Raw genomic sequence first — 17,058 nt, 5'->3', positions numbered from 1 at the left:
CAACTCAGCTCTTTTCTGGAAAGGTCACAATAAGAGCATGATCTCACAAAACTAATGATGGATAAACAAACGGTGGTGCAGGATTATGAACATGAAATGACTTCAAAATAGTTCAGGACACTGTCAGGCGTGAAGCAAACAAGACAGTTAATGATGTGGAATTGTGAAGTGAAAATTGTATAAAGTGGACAGTAATGAAGAAAGGGAGAAGAGGAAGAAGCAAAAAGGAACCAAGGTAATCCTTTGCCTCTGTGAAAGGATCAGGTAGTGATCAAGGTACTGAAAAGTGTTTCAGTGAGCAAATATTTATGTACATTTTCCACAAAACCAGTCAACAGTTTTAATACCATGTTCTTCATTTTTGTTTAAAATGTTTATAAACAAGATTGATCTAATTAATAAGTCTAATGACCTTGTCTAATGGTGTAGTGTTCAAGCTACTATATTTCCAGCAACTATTTACTCATTTCATTTACAGGATTCTAACATGTAATACTGTACAAAAAAATAATGCATAAAAGAACTTTTCTGTTGTATTTTAATGAAAAATACTGTATAGATGATTTTATTAAAAATAAAAGTTACAAATATTTTGGTCAAGACCAAACTTTCCAAAAAAAAATTATTATTATAATAAATAAATAAATTATAATTTAATTTAAAGACTACCGGTGGGTTTCCCTTGGCAAAGTACAAATTATATATATATAATAACTATATATATTTTTTAGCATCATGGGTTTTACAGATTACATTTACAAGTAATATCTACCGAAAAGGCCGCATTCATTTGTATATTCTCATAATTTTTTTATCCATAGGCTTAAATATCCTTGAATAAATAACTCTTCATTAGGATCAATTAGCTAATTCTAAAATAAACGTCAGCAATAAAGTTTTGCATTTGTATATAATTGCTTTAATGTACCTTTCAGTGAACAAACATTTGACTGGCCGTGCGTATGATTTTTATCAGCTACAAAATACGTGCTTAGTTGTTTATTGTTTTTTTTATTTGATTAATGATGTGTAATTAATATATCATAAAGGATGATAAAATTGGTAAATTACTGTGTTCAAAAGCACAGTTTGGGTATTTTACGTAAGAACTTACCTTGGGACTCCTGGAGGAGCACGATTGGGGCGTGAGGGTACTTGGGGTGGTGCGCCACTGTGTGGGTCTGGGGAGGCTCCCGGTCTGGAGGGGACAGGTGGAGCTCCAGCAGCAGGAGGCCCTGGAGCAGCACGAGCTCCAGGACGAGGAGGTCCAGGAGGAGCTCGGCGTTGAGGTGTGGGGCTTGACATAGGGGATCTGTGCATTAATTACAGACAAACCATATATTTTCTACTTGTTTCAAAGTGCTACAAGAGCTCACACCTTTTGTGGTTAATTCAAAGATATTTGATAATTCATGGAAAAACACATTTTTTTGTAATCTTCTATATCCCATAGTAATTGCTATGTTTGTGTACATGTATTATGTTGTTTTATGATGTTGTGATCTAATGTACAGTAGCTGTGAAAACCCAGCTAAAATATATATTTTTTGATTCATTTGATTGATTTTTGAAAATCATAGTTGCCAGTCTTTTGGCAAGTGGGCATCCTATCACATTTATCCCAATGTTAGACCATACAATGCTTAGAGAAATACAAAAACCCCAAGAGAAAATCTTAGAGCCCTTTCCAGGCACTCTTCTAAACAAATCATACTTGCTCAATTTTCTTGTAATTGTGCTGTCATAGACTTAAACATTTAATCTGCTTAATGAGTCCAGTGGGGTGAATGTGCTGGGATGTCCACTCCTGGGAAGACTGGAAACTGCCTTGAATGCATTCCACTTGTGAATAGTCTTTCTCACTGTAGAACATTGAACTCCAAATTGTTTGGAAATGGTTTTATAACCCCTTTCAGATTAATGTGCAGTAACAATTGGTTCTCTAAGACCATTGCTTATTTCGTTCCCTCTTTAAGTGTGTTAACACAGTCGAAAGAACAACAAAAACTGCCACAAACTATAGGTCTTATAGGTCTTTGTACACCTGCCTAACTCCAACAAAAAAGGGCTACTAATAATAGCACTGTGAAAATAATTTTTTTTTTTCGTCGGAAGTTCTATTGACTGATACAGACACAAGATGATATGATCAGATTTTTTTTTTACAAAAACAAAACATAGAATAAAACCTTTTACCATGAACATATATAGAATTAATTTATGTAAAAAAAAAATTAACCAAAAGACTTACAACATAATAAACAGAAAATTGTTATTTTTAGGATTTTCACAGACAGATTTTAACTTATAGTTTTATATATTATATTATATCATGTCATGTTAAGCAACTTAATGTACAGTATATATACTTAGCAAAAAACACCAAATGTATACAATATAATAATAAAAAAATTTGCAAATGCATGGCAGAGAGACATGGTTTCAGCTAATGACAAACCTTCGTCCTGAGGGTCCTCCCTGCACCTGTAGCCAGGAGTCATCTACTGGTGGAGGCATAGCAGTTGACACAGTGGTCGTACTGATGTCTCCAATAATACTCAGGGCTTCTTTTAGTGCATGGTACATGCGCAACATCTCATCCCTGTGCTGAGCCTGTTCGGCCGATTCCTCCATCAGAGTGTTTTGGTCTCCACACGAATAGAGCTGGGCCAGCAACTCAGCGTGAATGAACTCTTTAGCCTATGATAAATGTAAAAGAAAATTGTAATATAATAGTAGACTCACAAACTCAACTGTAAGGTGTTTTGGATCTAAAAGCATTACACAAGAAATAGAGAATAAAATACTGTAAATATTTACATTGATGATCATAAGGTGCATGATGGTCTTGGGCATCAGATCGCGTACAGTCTTGTTGACAATAGCCATATAGGAGTCCACCAAGTTGCGGATGGTCTCCACCTGCCTTTCCAGCTGAGGATCCATGGAGTGCATGAAACTATCCGAGCTGTTCTCCTCACTGCTTTCACTTTGCTGCACAACACAGCAGTGCATCAACATAATATCCACTATTCAGGTAAACATTAATTAAAATAAGATTTGTGACAATTTTATTAGGTTTTATTGAGAAATACTTTGAGAAAAGGTGAACGTGTGTTACAAGAAGATGATTCAGATTAAATGATTGGTTAGTTTTTTGACTGTGTCAGTGATTAGAATACTGTTTTGTGAAACTTAATCAGATAGTATGGATAGCAGTTAAGCATTACCTTCTCCTTGTCCTTTCAGTTCAGGCACAGGTCACCAGTAAAGCAAGGATAAACAGAGCAAAAACATTAAATCCAAAGTAACAGAGGTCATGTTAAACATTACTGTTACAGTATATTAATCAAACATCCTACAAAATAACATCTGCAGTTAGGAGTGCAGTCATAATGTCAGTAATAACTAAGACAATTTAATCTGTATTGATGATGTCATACCACTATGCGCTCTGGGTAAACACCAGCACGCAGGAAGGAGGCCTTCCAGCTGTCCACTTCTTCTTGTGTCTCACATGCCAACTCTAGCTGCCTGTAATCCTTATACACATTCCTGATGAGCAAAAGCAGCACAAAAAAAATAAAAAATAGATCTGCCACATTAATAGCAAGCACAAGAATACTGACATTTTCTATAAAAACCAAACCTGTTTTTATCATTTATGTAAACCTTTTTGTCACATAGCACATTTACAGATTTTTCAGTCAAGGTATAATGTCTATAATCTGTCTAATTCATCAGAGGGGTGTGGGTCACATACAGAGGCCACAAACCTCAAACACTGTTAAGAAACCTTTAACTTGACAAATGTTTTTAAGGTAAATGATGAGTTCACCACTCAGTTTGTCAATGATGTTATTAAGAGAACTTTGTCCTGCACTGCAAATATTATTTGTCCCTGTGCCAAGTGACCAGCTTCACAAGCGGAAAATATGTCATTTGGTTCTTTGCATGTATTTTAATCACACTTGTGCTGGTTTCTTTCTGCTTCTCTAAATACCGTATATTCCCTTGCAGGATCAGCATTTAAAGGCTGTGTCTTCTCTTTTTATCCTAAAAATCTTTAATTTTAATTCTTTTAATAATAAAAAAAAGGATTTAAAAAATATTTTGATGAGGGACAAAGTGTTCCCTTTGAACAACATGTGCTGTGACGTATGTAGACTGATAATGTTAATGATGTAGTAAAGATGACTATCTATGTAGATGTAGAAGTTTCCTTATTTTGGCCCATAATTTTAGTGGTAGGATTTGCCTGACTGACCTTGTTAATTTTTATGAACATGACATATTTGAACAAATAATTTAATTAAAATCATGAAGAATATATAACTCTCATCAAAATACTTGTGATACTTGTAAAAATTTAACAAAAAAGAAATAGAAAATAGAACACTAAAAAGTGTTTAAAAGGTATACCATAGAGATGAATTACATAATTTTTTTTTTAAAAAAGAGTTGATAATTCTTTTGTTATTATTATTTGTGTAAAAGTAGACCTAATGGAATAATGGATCTGAACTCACCTTTGTTCAGTGTTAAACAGGGCAAAGATGTGTTTGCTGGACATGAAGCTTTTCTCAATGTCTCGGAGTTTCAGGTTATCCACAGGAAGCATGTATTTCTTCTCTTTCTCCTGTAGAGGGAAGCAGTGTAAGATAGCAGGAAGGAAGAACATGCTGAGCTGGATCTCTTACGGCTAAGAATATAAGCTACAGTATGATCTCAGGTTAATTTTGCTCTGTGAGTAACAACACTACACATGTACTGAACTGCCTGGGAAGTTTTAAGACATCAGAAGATGTTAATGCTGTTTTGAGGGATTTCTGTATAAAACATGAAAGGACAGATTAAAAAACTAAATAAAAAAAGAATATGAAAAGAAAAGATGTTGGTGTAAGCCAAATGAAAATTGGAAACACTGCCTGGTACAGTCTCAGTGTGTTTTTCTTGAAAATGTATGTATAAAAGAAAGTTAGACAAAATTCATGTATATCATACTTAGAGAATACAGACTCTCTTAAAGGGCATAAAAAATCCCCTTAAACTATGTAGAAAAAATAGTCCTTATATTTAGCATGTTTCATATATTTCTGGGTCCTTTAAACTGCGCTTAAAACTGTTCCCTAAGAGGCTCAGGGATAATAATAGAATGTCATTGACTATAATTTAAGAAGTGGCATAATGGTTAGCACTGTGCCCATGTGCCTCCAGGTAAATTCCTGTCTCTAGTTTGTATGAATGTTCTCCCCATGCTTGGTGCCAAAACTACTGCTTTTATAGAGGTCTGCACACCTGCTGATGATCAATTAATCAAGGGCTAATGATTAGCAGCACCTGGCTGCAACTTTTCCTCTTAAATCATGATGAAGCAGTTAGGGGGTAATTAGTATTGCACACATGGTCTTTTTTTTTTAGCTTCAACGGAACTAAAAGGGGTACTAACTTTTAAGGATGACTGTATCTAACTTAAAATAAATATATCTTTATATATATATATATTTACAAAGCCTTTAAAATGTTTACTACAGTTATGGCAAACTTCCCTGTAATGTGATTTTTTTTTTTACCAAAGTCAACATTCAATAAAAATAATAATAATAATAACAATAATAATAATACAATTAAAACAGCATCTTGGTAAAAAGCAATCAGGTCAACACAGAATCCACAGTATGTCTCACTGTTTAAATCTTCACTCGGAATTGGATGATCAAGCGTCACAATTCTAAACATTTTATTTAATGTTTTAAACTTTTTTAAACCTATTTAATGAGCCATTGAGTAAAAGCTTTTCATTACATTTTAAGAAAATGTTAACCGGCTTCCCAGACTGAAATGTTTCTATTTTATATAATTTATATTATGTGTAAAATTAATATTTAATATTATTGGTACCGTGAATACTGAATCATTTCTCTGTTGATCTGCAGAGTTAGTCCATGACTATAACCCTTCAATTTAACATTATTATGCCTATATAAATTACACATTCACTCACGGAGAAAAGCAGACTAAATTCTTTGGGCAAATAATTAGTTTGAAGCTAATACTAATGCCCTATTAATATTCTAACGCTCATATTTACAGTCATCCCAGTAAAGTTAAATAGGATTTTTGCTTAAAAAAAGGTTAAATTCAATCCTCACTCTTGAAAATGTTCAGTTTCCGGTATGTGTTTGTGTGTGTGATCAGTATAAAGAGCTCTTTATGTGTGGAGCTTCAGAGGGAAAGCAGTACAGAGAGAGGTAGAGTCCAAAGGCCTACACATCTGGAGATACTACTACTCTATGAAAAGGAACGCCAACATTCCTTGGCCTCTGCACCCCAAACCTACACACACACACACACACACAGTCTAACCAGAGCATAAACATTCAGGCTCATGTCAGCTCACATGGTGACAGGTCTTCAACATTAGTCTGGCCTGCAAAAGGCCAACTGTCACTTCCTGTTGACCTCTTGCCTTGTACTTCCTGTTTAACAAGAAAAGGAGAAAGAAAAATTGAAAATGGATAAAAATGCATGCTCCTCCTCCGCTTGCTCCCTTTCCATTTCTGCTCCTTTTTTCTTTTTTCTTTTCTTACTAAAAAAAAATCTGCCACGTCGATTTGGTTGAATCTACATTTATGTACATTTGTTCTAAAGCTAACCTTTTTCCTCTAATGAAACCTTGTTTTTTTCCTGATTAAACATTTTTGTCCGTTTTTAGCAGTCTTTCCAGAATATTTGGTATTAGATGTAACCTTCAGACCTCCAGACAAGCATTTTTGTCTTTTTAAGAGCAACTTGTTACCAAAGTTGTCCAATTGCCTGAAGTGAGATTTATGAACTGACCAAGGTGAAACAGGTCAGAAGAGGGACGACTTCTTGCCACCCACGTTCCTGTCTTCTCTCAACACCATCAAACACCGATATCCTTCCGAGGACCCTCCTCCCTGCTCCCCTCAACCCACCCACTGCTCCCTCACTCGGACCTCCATCAGTGTGCGGCAGGAGAAAGAAAGAGAAAGGGAGGGATGGAGGAAAGGATGGACAGAGATTTTTGAGAGAAGCAAGAACATATCTGGTCGCCGACGCAATTTGGCAACAGACACAGGAATCCAGAGGTATCCTTTATGGTCTTTTGAAGTATTTATGGCCTACGTGTGTGCAGATGAGCTTTGGAATGAAAGGAAACAACTCAGATTGTGGATGATGGCCAGCAACATAAACAAGTCTGTAGAGATATTCAGGTTGTCCGTCTGATTTGTTAGCATGTTATGTTAATTGTTTTATACTTGAAATTATTTGCTTTACAGTGATGTTGAATTTTTTTTTTTTATTAAAATCTAAATCCACAGATCCACATGCAGATGAGGATAGAAGTATGACATGAGAACATAAAAAAATAACAGATGATGCAAAAAAGACTACATACTTTTATGTAGTAAAGTCTATTATTCTTTTTTTATTCTTCAAAACTAATACCCTGTGTAATATTTACTGATCTATATTTTTTATAGTAAGGGACTATCTGAATGCATTACTTCTCCTGGGGAGATGTTTGGAGTGTTTGGTTCTTCTCCAGGTCTGTGGACTCAGAGGCCTGGCCCGCTTGCCCAGTGTTCAGACTACCTGTTCAGGATGTAGTGATTGTACAGTAGTCTGCACATTGGTTAGGCTGATCAGGGGAAACCACACTGAATCAGTAGGAGCACATCAACACGTCTCTGGATGGCATTCTCTAGAATTCTTTAGTAGTGTTTAAAGCAAAAGGGTTTGGAAAAGGTGTCTATTCTACTCATTAATGTTAAAAATTAAATGTATGTACATATTAATGTTAGGTACTCGAGGTTTGCCTATGACAGTCTCAGTTTTCAGAGCTGATTTTGAAAAAAAAAAAAAAAACCTTGTACAAGACTTTAAACAGAAATCTCAGGAAAAAGATAGAAAAAAAGTATAGAAGTCAGGAATATTTTCAGGACTGCCAGAATATGAAAAATACTTAGACAATAAAAATGAGGTTAGTATGAAAATTATATATATATAGGAAGGATAAGGCAAACCTTTAAACTGGTTTTATTTCCTTTTGTGCCATTTACATTACTTGTGATGCTAAAGAAACTTGATCTTGTTCCAGCTCATATTCGCAAGTAAATAAATTCTTCATTTTGTACACCACTGCACAAAACAGAAGAGCTGTAAATGGTTCTATTCTTTGTGTGTGTGTGTGTGTGTGTGTGTGTGTGTGTGTGTGTGTGTGTGTGTGTGTGTGTGTGTGTGTGTAATGCACCACATGTGTATGAAAATAGAAAGACTGCACTGTGTGACATGAAAAAAATAAAAATGACTCATTCCTTGAAAACGTGTATTGCTGCTGCTTTTTCTTCTCATCACTCAATCCATGAAAAATAAATTTCAAGAATTAAAACCAGACAACCAGAACCATGTGACCTTCTTACCATATCACTATACAAAATCAAAAACAGACATAAATATGACTCTCCAGTCCCTTTGAATCTCTTTCAGAAGATGATAAGGATGTTTTCTATTAGCTTCAGATTTCTGCAGACTTTAGGAAGTGCTGGGCTTCACAAGGGCTTTGGAGAAATGTTGGCCTAGCAGACTCAGAGTCTGGTATGTAAGGTAATGAAAACCAGATGCCCCCTCCCCAAGGCACAGAGCAGCCCCACTCGCCACAGCCTGATCTAGCCCAGCGTACAAACCTAGTGTCTGGGGTGCATTGGATGGGGGCTGGGTGGGGGTCATGGACCCACCATAGCGTGTACACACACACACACTTATATACATGCACACACAATATCATAGCTCTGTGGAGATATTGTGATTTGCCATAATTTGAACTAAGAACAGAGATCCTGAATGCACTTTTATGATTACACAGAAAACTTTTGCGTCCAAAACTTATGTACTGTACGCCCATGTGATTATGCATGCATTGAAGTGAACATATGATGTAGGCAGTTTTCACACTGTATACATTTTTATAGGATAGTTAGTTTAAAGAACTATAACCCCAAACAGATACAGACTGTCTGAGTCCCACATTCTGGAACCACAAGCAGAACTGTCCCGAATTTCAATCCTTAAAGGTTCTTGGTTACTTGACTCTGATATTAGCTACTGTACAAATTGATTAAGATGCACCCAGGACTCCTCTACAACCCATGCTAAACTCATACTGAACTGTCAAGAACTGTCATGATTTACATACCAACGTTTACAAAGTACCTACTATATTTTACAATTTACCCTAAGTATAAAGGTGTATTACACATACACCATTCTTCATACACTCCAAGTCCATACTACAAGTTCATACTACACTTCATTTTTTTAAGAATTGCCAGGAATGAATGAATGAATAAATAAATAAATAAAAACAAAGGGTTAATTATCACTTCCATTTGTACCATATAACTATCCTTTATTCTTATATGTAGTACCTGGAATGTTTAATTGTGAAAAAAAAAGGTCTAACGGGTCTCTGCTCATCATACCGAACAAATACCTTATGCGTGAATTTCAAATATGTGAATGTGTTTAAAAATATAACAATCCATTTTCAATATGTTGTAAGTAATAATGTTTAAATAATAAACTTACTTGTCCAACTTTCACATGTAAAAAAAATATGCATCCAACTTTACTAGCTTGCATCAATTTAAAACAAGATCATTCCACATTATTTAAAAAAAATAATAATTAATTAATAGGCATTAACACAATTTTGTTCTATTAAAATCTTTAGCTCCTGGATCGTTCTTTTGTTAAACAGGGTTGACATGGATGGTCGTTCACTGCTCTACAACTGTTTGCTCTGCAAAAAGGCTTGTCTTGCCAGAATTAAAATGTGACGGGATCTAAATGCATGAGTTATTTTGCTAAATTCATTTGTTTTGTCATGTCAGGGTCTCCTAATCTGTACTTTAACCTTATGTAACTTTCAAACTCTTGTGAGCCCAACAATTATTTGTACAAAGTCTATGAACCACCTCCAAACTGCTACAATCCATCTTCAAATAATTTACAGACTGTTTTTTAACATCAGTGACTACATTTCAAACTTCCAAGTAAACTTTCAAGATTTTTTCATGACTAGGATTTCTCCCACACGTAAGGACCTTCCAATGAAGGTCCTTTACTTTATAAGATCTTAAGATCTCACCTGTTATAAATTAAATTCGGTAACATAGTTAAAACCCCCCTAAGTCAGTATTCCCCTTTAGGGTTTATGATAGTGTATTCAAAATACCAAACATAGAAAAAAGATAAAGATGTAACTCTTTCGTTGAAATCGAAAGGAAAAAAAGCAACAAAATGAGGTTTGGTCATCTGTCCTTTCAAGTAAATATTGTGTAATGAAAAAAAGTCTTGTGCTGGATTAACATGATGGTCTTTAAAGAATGTGTGTAGATCACATGGACTTTGAATAATGAGCAGTAAAAGGACTCACCTCATCATCTTTGTACCAGGATAGAGTTTCAGCAGTCAGCACAAACCAGTACTCCTTCGCTCCTCCCTTCATGATGCCAATGTTATTGATGGTTAGCCAGCCCTTTCTGATCACCTACACACAGGCATATTACAAAGGCCTAAATACTTAACGCAGAATAGACTGTGTGTGCGTCCATGGCAACTAAGGGAGTAAGCAGGAGAGAGAGCACTAGCTATCTAAATAGCTAAGCTCTTGGCTCTCATTTATTTCATACATGCTTTTCAGTGCACTTTACATTAGAAACTTCAACAATACAGAAACAACAACAACAAAAAAAAACGGGTCACATTCAACGGCTTGCATACGGGTGTGTAAGTGTGTGTGTGTGCTTGAGCATGCATGCATGCATGTCTCAAAAGCTCCACTAGGAGTCCACTGTCTCAATGATTAAGGGAGTCACTGAAAGTACAATGAGACACAAATAAGTAGACAGGCAGCATTAATATTATGCAGGTGGAAATCATCATGCCAGTCTGACCCACTTCCTCTCTGTCTACAGATAATGCTCAATCACACGCCCACTGCCCACTTCTATAACTGTTATACTAAGCCCGTCCTGCCCTTTTAATGCTCCTGGTTTTTATCAGATTTGTTTCCTGTTTTTTTTTTGTTTGTTTTTTTATTGAGATTTTGGCTTTTCAGGTAACTTGCCTGACCTTCAGCTTGCTTTTGATGACAAATAAGTGTTTTTGGATGTTTTGCTATTTGCCATCTTTAATAAAAGCATTACTGTACCTGCAACTGCAATTGACTATTAAGGGTTGACCTAGATAATGATCAAATAATATTACCCCGTACCAAACATTCTTATCCTCTACCTCATACCACCTGCCCAGAAAAACTTGTTCACGGCCAAATATTAATCAAATTAGATCTGGCACTGCTTACAACCTCATGAATCTTGAGGAAATAAATACATGGAAAATGGTTTTAAGAAAACACAGCATTTCATTAGGAGTACTCTGTAATACCACAATCCTCTGTCTTTAAGAGATTGTGCAAGCCAATTCTTTTCAAAATCCTGGTTCAAACTGTCACGTGCCAAATGAAGAATGCATGTACCCCTAGGACAAGGGTAAGATTTGTCATCTGGTCCACACATCCCCAGCCACAGTTTAACAGTTCCACAATAAATCCTGGTGACAAAAGATAGACACTGATGTGCATAAAAATCATCTCCCATATTCGATGTGTAACATTGGACCTTAGCTCTGGGAAAACCGGTTCTGCCTCCAACACCACAGCGTCCCTGGCCACAGCATGTCCTACACTTAATGGACCTTCCAGAATCATAAGGAAACACTTCGCCTGATCTCATCACCAAATCTGCCACATCCTTCAAAACTACAGAAGTGCTTTTTAGTCAAGTGTTTCGAAGATATGAGGACAGGTAAACAAAATGCCCAACTCACATCCAGATTGTAAAAGGGATTTTTTTAGAAGTGGCCTCACCTTTGGATATCACCTTATAGACAATGGCCAAATTAACAACAACACCAGGAAGTTAGTTGTTCTTGTGGTTCTATCTGTGCAGATAATCATGATTATTTCCCCCAATGGGCCACAATTCCCTTTTGTTCCGTCGTGCAAATGTCAAACTGTATTTTACTTAAAATAGCACATGCTACAAACATGGCCTCCTTAGACTCCAACCCCCCCAGACACATAACACAATGACACACTTGCATTTACCTGATCTTTTTAAAAAGTGAATATGATTTCAGTCATCCACATACTGTTAAGTATCCACTCAGCTTTGTTGTACATCTGTCATACCAATCCGTCTTGTGCTCCTGAAGTTTTCTTTGGTTTCCATGTTGTTGTTGTTTTATGAGTTTGTCTTTGACTTGTACATCCTGATGGTAAATCATCTGAGCCTCTTCCTGTTTTTGACACCTTTTTTTTTTACTCTGTTTGCTACTTATTCTCTTCAATAAAAGTCAATTGTTACTATTCAGAAATTACGAGGTAATAGAGAATTAACATAAAAATTTGAGTTGAATTATATTTGGGATAGGGTTAGGGTTACAGATGTTTCTGTTAAAGCTGCTCTTATGGAAAATGAATCAATACACACACACACACACACACACACACACACATCTTTTAGACAGGTCTTCTCTGCACACTTACCATTATCTCATCCTGTGTTTCCGTTGCCAGAGCAACAGTGGCAAAGCAAAAGAGATGGTTTAAAAGAGGTCATTAGATAAGCTGAAAAAAAAAGAGCGGAGAAAAAAGAGCAACAGAAAGCAGAAAACCGTAGAGGATGAAGAAGAAAAACTAAGGAAAAATCATTTAATCAATTGGTGCATTCCAATTAATTACATTATCAACAAGCTTCAGAACTGAAGTATCAGATATATCGGATATATCAAAAACATTTTAACAAACATTTTGAAGTCCTAAAAGGTGTGTTTAAGGCAAAAAGGGGGAAGGAACAGATTTAAGAGAATTATTTCATACTCAGACGTAGATAGCTAATTCTTGGGAAGAAAAAGAAGAAGAAGAAGCATGAAATTAAATTTGTGTTATAGATACTAGAGCACTTTTACCATTTAACTGCTTATTTAAAATATCCATTAATGTCCATCACAGGAAGAATGTTGTAATTGTTTCTGTTTAGGCTAAAACAAATGAACAGTTTGGGTATGTGGGCCGCTGATACCTACCTGATTCCCTGCAGCCTTCTTTTTACTCATCTGACTGCTTCTCTGTTGGGCACTGTCAAGCAAATTTGAAAGAATTTCAATCTGCATAATCGATTAACATATACATTAACTTTTCTGAACTACACTGTAAACTACTGTAAACACAATCTTTAAAACTTAATAAGCTGGTTAATCTTACTTAGCAAAACCAATGAAATCTTCATGATTGGTGTTCATGTAGGCCAGCTCAATGTCAATCAGTAGCATCACCTACAACAAAAATGAGAATATCACATGCAGTTACACGCATTTTCTAAGCATTTTACTGTATGTTGTCATAGATTTTAAAATAGCAGTTTAGGTGCAAATGCAGCCAAACCTGGTCCTTTGTGCGACTCTCTCTGTCACGGATATGCTGTGTGACAATCCTTTCCATTTCCTCCCTCAACATTGGGTACTGAGCTAACTGTTAGCACAAAATAAACCATACCATTAAACAAAAATGCTCTGAAATATAGATTCATCCACAGAATTATATTCCAGCTATGTAGAACCAGTACAAAAGTGAAAAGAAACAAAGTCTAAACCATATTTAGGCTGACCCTTAATCCAAGAAAAGGAGTACAATTCATTTTAGCTAAACTATTATTTGAACATTCTAGATTTTTAACAATTTGCAAAACATGGTAGTAGCAATTTTATTACAGCGACCAAATTGTTGTTCAAATTGTTATGACTTGTATAATTGTTTATCAAATAAATCAAACTATGCATCCATTATCTACTGTATACCGCTTCTCCTGGGCCGGGTCATAGGGGCCTGCTGACTATCCCAGGGACCTCAGGGCACAAGTGAGGATACACCAATGAACCTGCTTAACGTCTTCAGAGTGTGTGAGGAAACCAGAGTATGTGGAGGAAACCTACCAACCATAGGAAGATTATACAAACTCCACAAAGTCTACAAGTGAAGAACCGCCTGGTGCAAAGCGATCGTGCTAAACAACCCAACCACTAAAGCACCCAAATGAGTAAATTTCTCACTAATAAACCTCACTGCTTTAACTTCTTAATGTTTCTTTAGTCTGTACGGAAATGAGAAGAAAAAACTTTGCCACAGTTAAAGTACACAGATGTAGACTTACCTTCTTAGTGCACTGCCTGACTGTATTGACCAGCTCTGAAATGACCATGTCCACACATTTCTGACATGGCTCTTTGATCTTAGCAATCTGTCTCTTCACAATCGTCTCAAAGGCCATATCAGGGGTGAAGAGACCAGTCCTGAAAGAGAGAGAGAGAGAGAGAGAGAGAGAGAGAGAAAGAGAGAGAGAGACTTAACAGAAATACAGTGCATCCGGAAAAATCTCAAGTAAACATTTTTCATGTTGACATTATGGGGTGTTGTGTGTAGAATCCTGAGGAAAAAATGAATTTAATCCATTTTAGAATAAGGCTGTGACATAACAAAATGTGGAAAAAGTGATGCGCTGTGAATACTTTCTTGATGCACTGTACATAGCAATATACTGTACTGCAAAATGTCTTATTTGCAACATTGCTTCGGTCATTGATGTATCACATGACCCTATGTTTACTATATTACATTTAGTTATACATTTTAGCAATATGACATTAGAGGGAGTGCGGTTGTACTAAATATCAGCATGGCTAGTCACAATTGTGCAGTCTTCGTGTTACTAAATTCAATACTATGTAGCCAAAGGTGAAAAGAATAAACCATGGAATTGGTGGACAGTTTTGAGAAACCTACTGTATGAGATTTACTTTATATTTCCACTTATTCAGCTTTAGAACAGCAACTTCCAGGTTCCAGGTTTGAATCACAAATAGCGTTAAATGGAAAGCTAGTTAGGGTATAGAATCTGTGTAGAATAAGCATAGATTACTAAGGAGACAAAGTGTTGTTTAAGATGACATAACATTATTATGACCAGATGTGTTTTCTTGCTTAAAGTGCTTCTGCTCTCTCTTTTCCCAGTACTACGGACTGTACCAACCTACTTTCAACCATTGTGTAATTAATGTTTGCTAGAACAACAATAAGTGTGTGTGTGTATATACTGTGTATATACCGTGCCCTCATGTCTATGGGCACATCACAGCCATTATGATATTTAGCACAACAGCACTTCATTTCATATGAAAATAAGTAAAGTCCCACTTAATTGGAAAAACATTGTGGCATGAGGTCCAGAAACCTGTAAAACAATCGATCTAGTATGAATAGATATTAATTTAAGGTGTGTGTGTGTGTGTGTGTGTGTGTGTGTGTGTGTGTGTGTGTGTGTGATTTGTGTGTGTGTGTGTATGTGTGTGTCTTGTGTACACACCTGATACCATGGATGTTTTTAATAGCATAGCTGATCTCCTTACGCAATTCTTTCTCATCAAATTCCATCTACAAATTTAAAAGACAGTGAGAGGAAACATATGTAAACTTTTCTCCCTAAGGAATGAAAAACAGCTAAAGAGCAAAAACATGATAAAGTCCTGTGTGTGATATAAACACAGAAGAGGTAATACAATTAATGTCAGGGGTAACTTCTGAAGGGCACTCCCTGCACCAAGTCGCAACAGAGGACAGATGGCAAAGACCATGGGCAGTGGCTGTGTGCCATCCAGCAGCGAGCAAAGGAGTTCATGATACTAATGGACATATGCGTCGTTCCAGGCACAGCATGCAATGGAATTGATGCAGTAGCTTCTGGAGGAAGAAGTAGTGCTCACCACCTAGCTGCCTTAGCCAAAGATGGAGGTTGACAGTCAGGCCACCAGCACCAAGTACCAACCAGAGTTAAGTGCTAACTGTAATAGCTCTCATAAATCTGTCATGTATCCTCATGATAACTCTGTTAGCTCTGTTTCATGGAAGCTCTGCTCTATTTCCTGTCTACCCTGTAGGCACTTAGGGGTGCCCTGCTTCACCTGAGTTCTGTCTCAGCCAGATACTTCACCATCTCCATCTAGCTCAGCAGCGTCCTCTGGTGGTGAGGATATGCAGCTATTACTACCAATTCTCCACTCCAGCAGTGCACTGTTTTCATTACCTGTCTGTGAGAACATCATGTTCGCTCCTGTGTCTGGTTTCAAGGCCTTCATGTTTGCTTCACCCCCTGAGTTCAAGGATATTGTGTTCATTTTTGGAGACATGGTGGCTTAGTGGTGGCACTGTTGCCTTGCATCTTCAGGTCCTGGGTTTGAGTCCCATGATAGGTCTGTGTGCATGGAGTTTGCATGGTTTCCCCATGCTTGGTGGGTTTTCTCGGGTTCTCGGGTTCCCGTCAATGTGCGTGAGCATTTTGACTGGAGGTCCTACCACGTTTGTACAAAATGGGAATAAATACAATGGTCCCCATTTGCCTCCAATGGTCACCATAGGCCTCCATGGTCCCTAGTAGTCTTACTGAGTTTGCTAGATGGATGGATGGATGGTGTTCATTTTTATCATCCAGATTCGAGGACACTGTATTTACTCCACCACCTAAATTCAAAGACATTGTGTTTTGTCCACCACCCAGGTATAAGGATTTTAAGCCCCAGCTCTATCCCTGTGACAAGTTTCTGTCTTTGACTCGTTTTTATGCCTGTTTAGACTAAAGCACTTCAGCCGCAGTGTCGGAAAGCCTGATCAAAGGTTTTTTTTTTTTTAATAGTCAGGTTTCAGCATAATTTCTAGGCTAATTTAAAAAAGGCTTGAGACTGTAATACATATAGAGTTGTAAAAAGGCCTTCATGAAAATTTAAGTTTTTTTAATGGTTGGTCATATTGTGCCCGTGTGGATGGGCTGTGAAATGAACCTTACAAGGTTCTTTACTTCATGCTATTATTTTTAACTTTCTGGCTTAGCTCCACCCTTAGGCAGAACAGAACTGCTCAGA

General features: G+C 36.7%; 1 protein-coding gene across 4 annotated transcripts in view; it reads right to left on the bottom strand.

Moving 5' to 3' along the window:
• Nucleotides 1-17,058, bottom strand: part of dnm1b (dynamin 1b) — a 31,024-nt gene that overhangs the window by 4,555 nt on the left and 9,411 nt on the right. For all 4 annotated transcript variants that reach the window (XM_053481241.1, XM_053481242.1, XM_053481240.1 and 1 more), the window contains exons 9-21: nt 15,510-15,577; nt 14,301-14,439; nt 13,535-13,621; nt 13,355-13,425; nt 13,177-13,228; nt 12,638-12,649; nt 10,463-10,576; nt 4,530-4,639; nt 3,444-3,555; nt 3,231-3,242; nt 2,821-2,994; nt 2,459-2,700; nt 1,115-1,312 (exon numbers count right to left, since the gene is read on the bottom strand). In XM_053481241.1, coding sequence (XP_053337216.1) covers nt 1,115-1,312; nt 2,459-2,700; nt 2,821-2,994; nt 3,231-3,242; nt 3,444-3,555; nt 4,530-4,639; nt 10,463-10,576; nt 12,638-12,649; nt 13,177-13,228; nt 13,355-13,425; nt 13,535-13,621; nt 14,301-14,439; nt 15,510-15,577 — 1,391 coding nt within the window. The remainder of the gene's footprint in view (nt 1-1,114; nt 1,313-2,458; nt 2,701-2,820; nt 2,995-3,230; nt 3,243-3,443; nt 3,556-4,529; nt 4,640-10,462; nt 10,577-12,637; nt 12,650-13,176; nt 13,229-13,354; nt 13,426-13,534; nt 13,622-14,300; nt 14,440-15,509; nt 15,578-17,058) is intronic.

Source organism: Clarias gariepinus, chromosome 21 (assembly GCF_024256425.1).
Source record: "Clarias gariepinus isolate MV-2021 ecotype Netherlands chromosome 21, CGAR_prim_01v2, whole genome shotgun sequence".
NCBI classification, from domain to species: Eukaryota; Metazoa; Chordata; class Actinopteri; order Siluriformes; family Clariidae; genus Clarias; species Clarias gariepinus.
Note: the sequence above shows the minus strand (reverse complement) of the source record. Positions and strands in the feature narration are given on the sequence as shown.